Source organism: Cibotium barometz, chromosome 48 (genome assembly GCF_041138505.1).
Source record: "Cibotium barometz isolate CiBa-2024 chromosome 48, ASM4113850v1, whole genome shotgun sequence".
In the NCBI taxonomy this organism is placed as follows: Eukaryota; Viridiplantae; Streptophyta; class Polypodiopsida; order Cyatheales; family Cibotiaceae; genus Cibotium; species Cibotium barometz.
The window spans coordinates 6,514,253-6,521,600 of NC_141093.1; the positions used below are offsets into that span (position 1 = coordinate 6,514,253).

General features: G+C 38.8%; 1 protein-coding gene across 1 annotated transcript; it reads left to right on the forward strand.

Moving 5' to 3' along the window:
• Positions 1 to 430: 430 nt before the first annotated feature.
• Positions 431 to 1,287, forward strand: LOC147610755 (histone-lysine N-methyltransferase trithorax-like protein). Its single transcript, XM_086785412.1, has one exon. The coding sequence runs from the start codon at positions 459 to 461 to the stop codon at positions 1,146 to 1,148; it is 690 nt and encodes a 229-aa protein (XP_086641538.1). The 5' UTR covers positions 431 to 458; the 3' UTR covers positions 1,149 to 1,287.
• The last annotated feature ends 6,061 nt before the right edge of the window (positions 1,288 to 7,348 follow it).

Below are 7,348 nucleotides of genomic sequence, written 5' to 3' on the forward strand. Positions count from 1 at the left end.
GGGTGAGGGCTTTTGCAAGGAGTGGAGTGATTTCATCTTTTCTTTTTCCATTTATGATTTATTAACTTTCCATTTTTTAATTTTTTGGTGGAGTTTTTATTTTTATATGGAGCTCATTATTTTCTACTTAAAAGCGTACTTGTAAAAAAGCATCGTTGACTGATTGAAGATGTAAGCTTCACGCCACAGTTTCCTCTACGAGTGTGGTGCACGGCATAGAAGGTGAGACCCTTTTTTATTAGCGTGTGAGGGGGAGGGAGGACACACACGCGCGCACACACACAGAAAGAGAGAGAGAGAGAGAGAGCGCGCGCACACAGAGACACACAGAAAGAGAGAGAGAGAGAGAGAGCGCGCGCGCGCGCGCGCAGAGACACACAGAAAGAGAAAGAGAGAGAGAGAGAGAGAGAGAGAGAGATGAGGAGAGAGGGGAGAGAGAGAGAGAGAGAGAGAGAGAGATGAGGAGAGAGGGGAGGGTCAGGGGCTACACAAGGGATAACAGCAGCGGGGAAAAGAGGCGCGTGAAGGTGACCAACAAGCCCAAGGTGACCAACAAGCCCACCAACGGATCCAAGGACTCGGGGAAATGCAAGCGGCCAAGGTGCCGAGGGTGCCACACCTGGCCGCCCACCAAGGCCATGGCCAAGACCAAAGGCGAGCGCAACAAGGCCAAGCAGGACCTGGACGTGGAGTGGGCGCTGCTCCGCCACAACACAAGAAGGGGGCTTTGTGATCCAATGATGGCCCTGGATAATCATCATCTATACGATTATAATGACATGGATCATCATCGTTTTTATGATGATGATGAGGAGGAGGAGGAGGAGATTCTTCATCATGCTGCATATGACGATGACAGAGAATCTCAGCCGCAAACCCAGAAGGCATGGCAAGAGATTAACACTAAGCCAGTGGAGATTAACACTAAGCCAGTGGAGATTAGCATCAAGCCAGGGAACCTTGACGATCATGAGGACGAGATTACTGCCCATCTTTACATGCATGAGGATGGAGAATCTCAAAAGAATCTCGGGGAATCTCAAGAGAATCTCCGTACCCACGCTTCTGATGACGATGCAAACAGCGATTGGTGCCACGTGGTTGCTTCCGAAATGTGGTCTCAAGAGGACGATTGGTACCTTTGCTGATAAATGTGTACATGTATGTATGTATATCTTTGCTACCCAAACGACCCCTTACGCCTTAGTTTTTGGTAAATTTTGTTGAAGTATTGATCTATGAGCTCCTACCTTTGTTTTCCATTCTGTTGAAGTTCTTGCTAGCAAATAAATAATAGAGCAAATAAACAAAAGAAAAACTTGTGCCATATGAAAATGCCCCCACCGAAAGTGGTGAAGGAAGTCACTGCTAGATGATTGGAAAAGAGTAAAATAGGAGATGTTTGAAACATCATCTAATGTGGGATTACTTTATTTCTTAAACAATTAATTTTTTAAGATTGCCAACTATGTACCCTTCTAAAAAACGAGTCCTTTGGTGTTAATATCTATTGTTCCCAAAAAAAAGATATTATAAATTCTTAATCAGGACACATACTACACTACCTAGGACCAACAAACAAGGTTAAAAAGATATTATATATTCTTATGTATGACACATACTACACTAGCCTAGGACCAACCAACAAGGTCAAAAAGACTTTCTATATTGTTCAATCTTTAATAGGAATTTCTCTATGAATGATAGTTTGTGTAGCGGGAGATGAAGCCTTATTAGTTATATACATGTATTCATAATGGAATGTCCACTTGCCACTGCCTATATTTGGATCTTCAAATATTGTTGGACCTAAAGCTTGCACTCCCCAACTTTGTAATAAATTAAAATGACTGGCTAAGCAAGTCATGTTAACCCAAACTAAAATAGTCATTTATTTTTATTAAGCCTCTCTTGAGTCTGAAGTATATTCAACTATTGAATAGAATATTGTTCTAAAGTTTTCATTTGGGATATCCTGAAGTTATTACCGGATTTTTAGAAAAGTTTCAAATTCTTGGAAAAGAGTAAAATAGGAGATGTTTGAAACATTGTCTAATGTGGGGTTACGTCATTTCTTAAACAATTAAATTTTTAGGATTGCCAACTATGTACACTTCTAAAATGAGTTCTAGGATGCATTGGTGTTTAAGCTATTATATATTTTTTATTAACACTAGCCCAGGAGCAACCACCAAGGTTAAAAAGATATTATATATTCTTATGTAGGACACATACTATAGTAGACCAACCAAAGAGGTCAAAAAGATATTCTATATTATTCAATCTTTAATAGGAGTTTCTCTATGAACAACCATTTGTGCAATGGGAGATGAAGACTTATGGTTCCTTCCATTAATTATAGACATGATTGAGAATGAAATGTCCACTAACGAAGTAGATCATCTTGACCTAAATTTGAATAATAATTTATTTTGATTAAGTCTCTCTTGAGTCTCAAGTATATTCAACTATTGATGAATAGAATATTGTTCTAGCGTCAAAGGTCAGCATGCTCTGCTAGATAGACAGAAAGTATAAGGTGTGTTCTTTTTTGGAATCCGATTCAAATTCTTTTCCTAACTATCAGTGAAATTGAAGCTAAGGATTAAAGCTAAACAAGTGCATCCTATTTGTAGTCCATAATTGATAATATCTTTATCAATGAAATTGAAGCGAAGGATTCAAGCTAAACAAGTTCATCCTATTTGTGATCCACAATTGATAATATCTTTATTGATTTGCATCAAGACATCCCTCAATAGGCCAATGATAAGCCTCTCTCTCTCTCTCTCTCTCTCTCTCTCTCTCTCGTGTGTGTGTGTGTGTGTTCTTGTGGAGAGAGAGAGAGAGAGAGAGAGAGAGAGAGAGAGAGAGAGAGAGAGTTATGTCCCATGTGTCATGCATGAGCATAACGAGACTACTGATTAGAGATTGTCTGGACACAGTTCTTATAGCAGTGTGAACTAGTTATTGGGCTTTATAGCTGGGTTTGTGGCTCATTAGTTGGGGAGTTTGTGTGTCGAGCTCTACCTTGTGAGAAAAGCCTCCCAAGGGACATAACTTGTGGTTAGCCATACCAATGACATTTGTGATGAGGATTGGGGGTGCATGGTATGGGGGGACGCACATGCCTTGAGGGCATGAGCTTGTTGGCCTCTAGCTCATGGATGGTTTACCATTATGTATGGTTGGATAGTGCGTGCTAGCGGACCTCTTTCACACTCACCATATATACTATACACAATTTACCAACAATGACATTTGTGAGGATTGGAGGTGTGTGGTATTGGATGCACATGCCTTGAGGGCATGGTCTTGCCAGGGTTGTGTTAGCCTCTAGTTCAAGGATAGTTTACCATTACTTATGGTTTGGAACCATGGTTGTATACTGAGTGCTAGTTGACCTCTTCCATGTTCCCATGTGGATATTTATGTGTACTCACCATATATAATATACACGACTTATAGTGCTTTGGACATGCTTCCTGCCCCGCGATTTCTTTTGTGAGTGTGATGTCGGGCAAACTTTATGTGGATAACTCATCTTTGAAACACTTTTGCAACTCTCCAGAGTTGAGGAGGAGAAAGGATCATTGGTCATAAGCTTATGCAACATTGAGAGTTAAGGGGGAGAAAGGCTCATTGGTCAGAGCTTATGCAACATCCATTATTGAAAACGGTCTGCTAATAAGGTGGCAGATGATTTAATCAGAAACAACAATGTGAATTAGCTTTCGTTCACTAAGATTAAATTTGACCTATTTAACTCTCTTAAGGGCTTGTATTCGAGAGATAGATTCTTTGTATTGTCCAGGCTAGGATATCTTCTACTTTGTTAGTTTGAGAGAGTATTCTATTTGAAGTGGTTTGCTCTTCCTAGGGGAAAGGTCTATGTACCCACCAATGTAGATGGTGCGAGGAGGTGCATTATGTTTGAGTGTTATGACACGCCTTCTAGGTATACTACGGACTGAACATTTGGTAAGAAGAGATTTCTTTTGGCTAAAGCTGAAAGATAATGTCGAATAATATGTTCAAAATTTCTATCAATGCCAAGTCAATAAAGCTGAGAAGGCTTAAGACATGGTAGCTTGTTGTATCCACCATTAGGAAGATACTTGAAAAGAAATAGTAAATTATTTCTATGTATTTTTTGGTTAGATTATCATGGACTTGAGAGAGAATAATGCCATATGAGTGATCATTGATAAACTCACTATGATGGCGAGATTTATTCCTACAAAAGGTAAAAATTAAACTCTAGAACTTACTCATTTGTTTATTGACGGAATAATGCCATATGTGTGATCATTGATGGACTTTAAGGGGGAATAATATAAAGCATACATGTGACTTCTATTTTTGCTATATAAGAGTCATAAGGTAACTAGTTAAATAAAAGTAGATAAAATACCACTATTTGTGTTGATAACTATATTTTTTATTATCTAGTTGCATAACTATTTTATTATCTATTTGATAACTATATTTTTTATTATCTAGTAGATAAAATATCGATATTTGATAACTATATTATAGCTATCTAGTAGCATACTGCTTTATAACTATATTATAGCTATCTAGTAGCATACTGCTTTATAATATGCATATATTCATGTCAAGAACCTTCTTGCTCTCTAGTACTAGTGGTTAGAACACTTGTCTTAGAAAATGGAAGTTCCTAAGTTGGAGAGGCTAAAGAAGCCAAGAGGTGTGTGAATCCTTCTTGTTTAAGCCATTCCTCCTCTCTAATCAACTAAGCAATCCTTTCTAAAGGAAATGGTTAAGCTAGGAAGCTTGAACCACTCTCTTCTACAATCTTGCTCAATCACTCTCTCACTCTTGGGGGAGGGGGGTCCCTTTGTTAAGCCCCTATGTAGCACATATGTTCAGAGGGAATTTAAAAGGCCCCCTATTTACAGATTTTTAAAAATTTAAAACACCCCTTTTGTACCAAAATTTTCACCATTTCAATTAAAAATCCCCTTATGTATGTAAATTTTATGTAACTCCACAAGAGAAAAAAACCCCTTCTGTTGAACTCACGTGCTATCTTCATTGAGCATATCTAGGTCACTAAGTTACATGGTGCAGCATTAGGCATAAGATGTTGGTTGTTGAGGCCCAAGCATTAAAAAAGCACTTAAAAATCCATACACAATTTCTTGGATCATGGTAATCCAACTTCTAGATAGTCCCACTTTCCAAACAATCCAACATCTTCAATTGTTGTTGATCTCACTTCTATGATCATGATCCGACCTCATCAATCTCACATATCTGATCACTAATCCTAATTTTTAATTCATGATTTAACTCTACCGATTCCACCCTTTGATTATTGACTTCATATAGTCAATTTGCCTTTAAAATGATTATTCTCCCAATCTTTGATCGACAACCAGATACCTCAAATTGTTACAATTCAACCCATGTTGATTTGACTTAAGTGCTAAGTCAAAATGGCCAAGAAGCTTCCTCAAAGGGAACCGATCCATGGAGTACATAGATTAGAGGTCATGCTTATGCAGCTGTACCTCAAACAACCTTTCAAACAATGGATATAGAATATGCTAGTCTACGAGCACGGGGGTTATAGAAGAGACTAGCTAAAGCTTTTAATAATGCTAAGATGAAGAACCAGCCAAGCCTCTGCAACCCTAATTGTTGGGCCACGTACTGCATTATGCCCAGTTAACCAAAGAATCAACCCGATATACATGCCAGTGCACAGGTGCATGCATTGGAAGGAGTATGAAGCAAGAAAGAAGACCAATCCTCTAGTTCTCAACTTCGGAGAGTTCAAATCGCCACCCTTTAGAATACTTCCCATAGAGGAATGGATGTGTGGGTTCATCATCCAATTCATTCACTTCTTATTAGGATGCCCCAGATGTGGCCATCCAAGCTTCAATAAAATTCCTCCACACAATCTAAATTTTCTTGCAAGATTTCAAGGATGAGAAGGGAGGCATGTAGTGGCAGAAGTACGATGAGTCTCCTGTGCAAGGCCTTGCCTTCAACCTTAATCTTAGGCCTACATTGTGCCAAATCTATGGGATTTTTACCAAGATTCAATTTTTGGAGGCCTTCCGCATATGTGAGCTTTTGAGGAGATGTTTTCTTCCAAATTCATCCTCTCGGGCTACAGTTTTATGTTCACCCACAATAATAGTAAACCTCTCCAATGACTAAAAGCGGTGTAATACTTCCACCATATGTAACATCACATGCGAATATCCTCAATCAACATACCCATCTTTCTTAGCAACTTCCAAGAATGAAAGCAAATCTATGCACCTGAGGGGGGGTTTGTGAACTCTTTTTGTACACCTAAAATCTCCACCTCTAGCCTCAGTTGTATTCACATTATGTTTATATCATGGGACACTATTGTATTAAAGCCTACCATAGCCATAAGAGACTTGTATATATGGGTAGAAATAGGAATCTAGCACCCACTTAAGTTGGTCTGGCAAAGCCCTTTTGTATATGTACAACTTTTGATAATGTGAATTGGGAATTCTATCATTTCTTATGTGTAAAGCTTTATTCTCCTCTTGAAATCTTGCCTTCTTTCTTGCTTAATTATAGTGTGCATACTTGTGTGTGATGATGGTGTGTATGGAGTGTGCATGCTTGCTTGCTTAAGTGAGAGCTTGGGGGGTCACTCAAAAAGATGTCATTTATGGCATGTTGTGCAAGAGAGCTCAGTTAGGGTCTATGGGTTGCCACTGCAGCACACGACGAGGTTTCTATCCTGGGTGCTTGGGGCATGAATGATATGCAATAATTTAAGAGTACTTATTAAAATAATAAAAGCATGCCTAATGTAATTGCTAAGTAATTTGTCACCCTAAAATGTTTTATGATATTAAGAAATTAAAGATCATGCAATGTAGGAAGGAACATTATGATGGGTCCTCAGTAGTAGGCGATGGGTCATACACTAAGCTAAGACACTTCGAGGTATCAAGGTTTCCCACTCACTATGATCCCCCCATCCAAAGATGTACCTAAGAGGCTCTTGGAGTTAAGGTTGCACTAAATTTTATTATGTGGTTAGTGCATGAGTGACACCTACTCCTTAGTCTACTTAAATTTGGACTTTGACACTTATGCCTATTGCATCCTACATAGGCAACTTGACTTGACCGTTATCTTATCTCTCAAGCACAAGCAACTTGATAGAAAAAGACCTTATAAAAAATTATATGAGTGATGTGCTTAGCATTTACACTGGGGAACATTTTGACATTTAGTAATCCAACTCTTGTCTCTTATGCCCTCCACACATTTTGGCCTCCAATGACTAACAACTTAGCGGCCATCCCCTTGGTCTTTTATT

Excerpts from the sequence above, each read along its gene's own strand:
- LOC147610755 (XM_086785412.1), top strand. The coding sequence starts at position 459 with ATGAGGAGAGAGGGGAGGGTCAGGGGCTACACAAGGGATAACAGCAGC.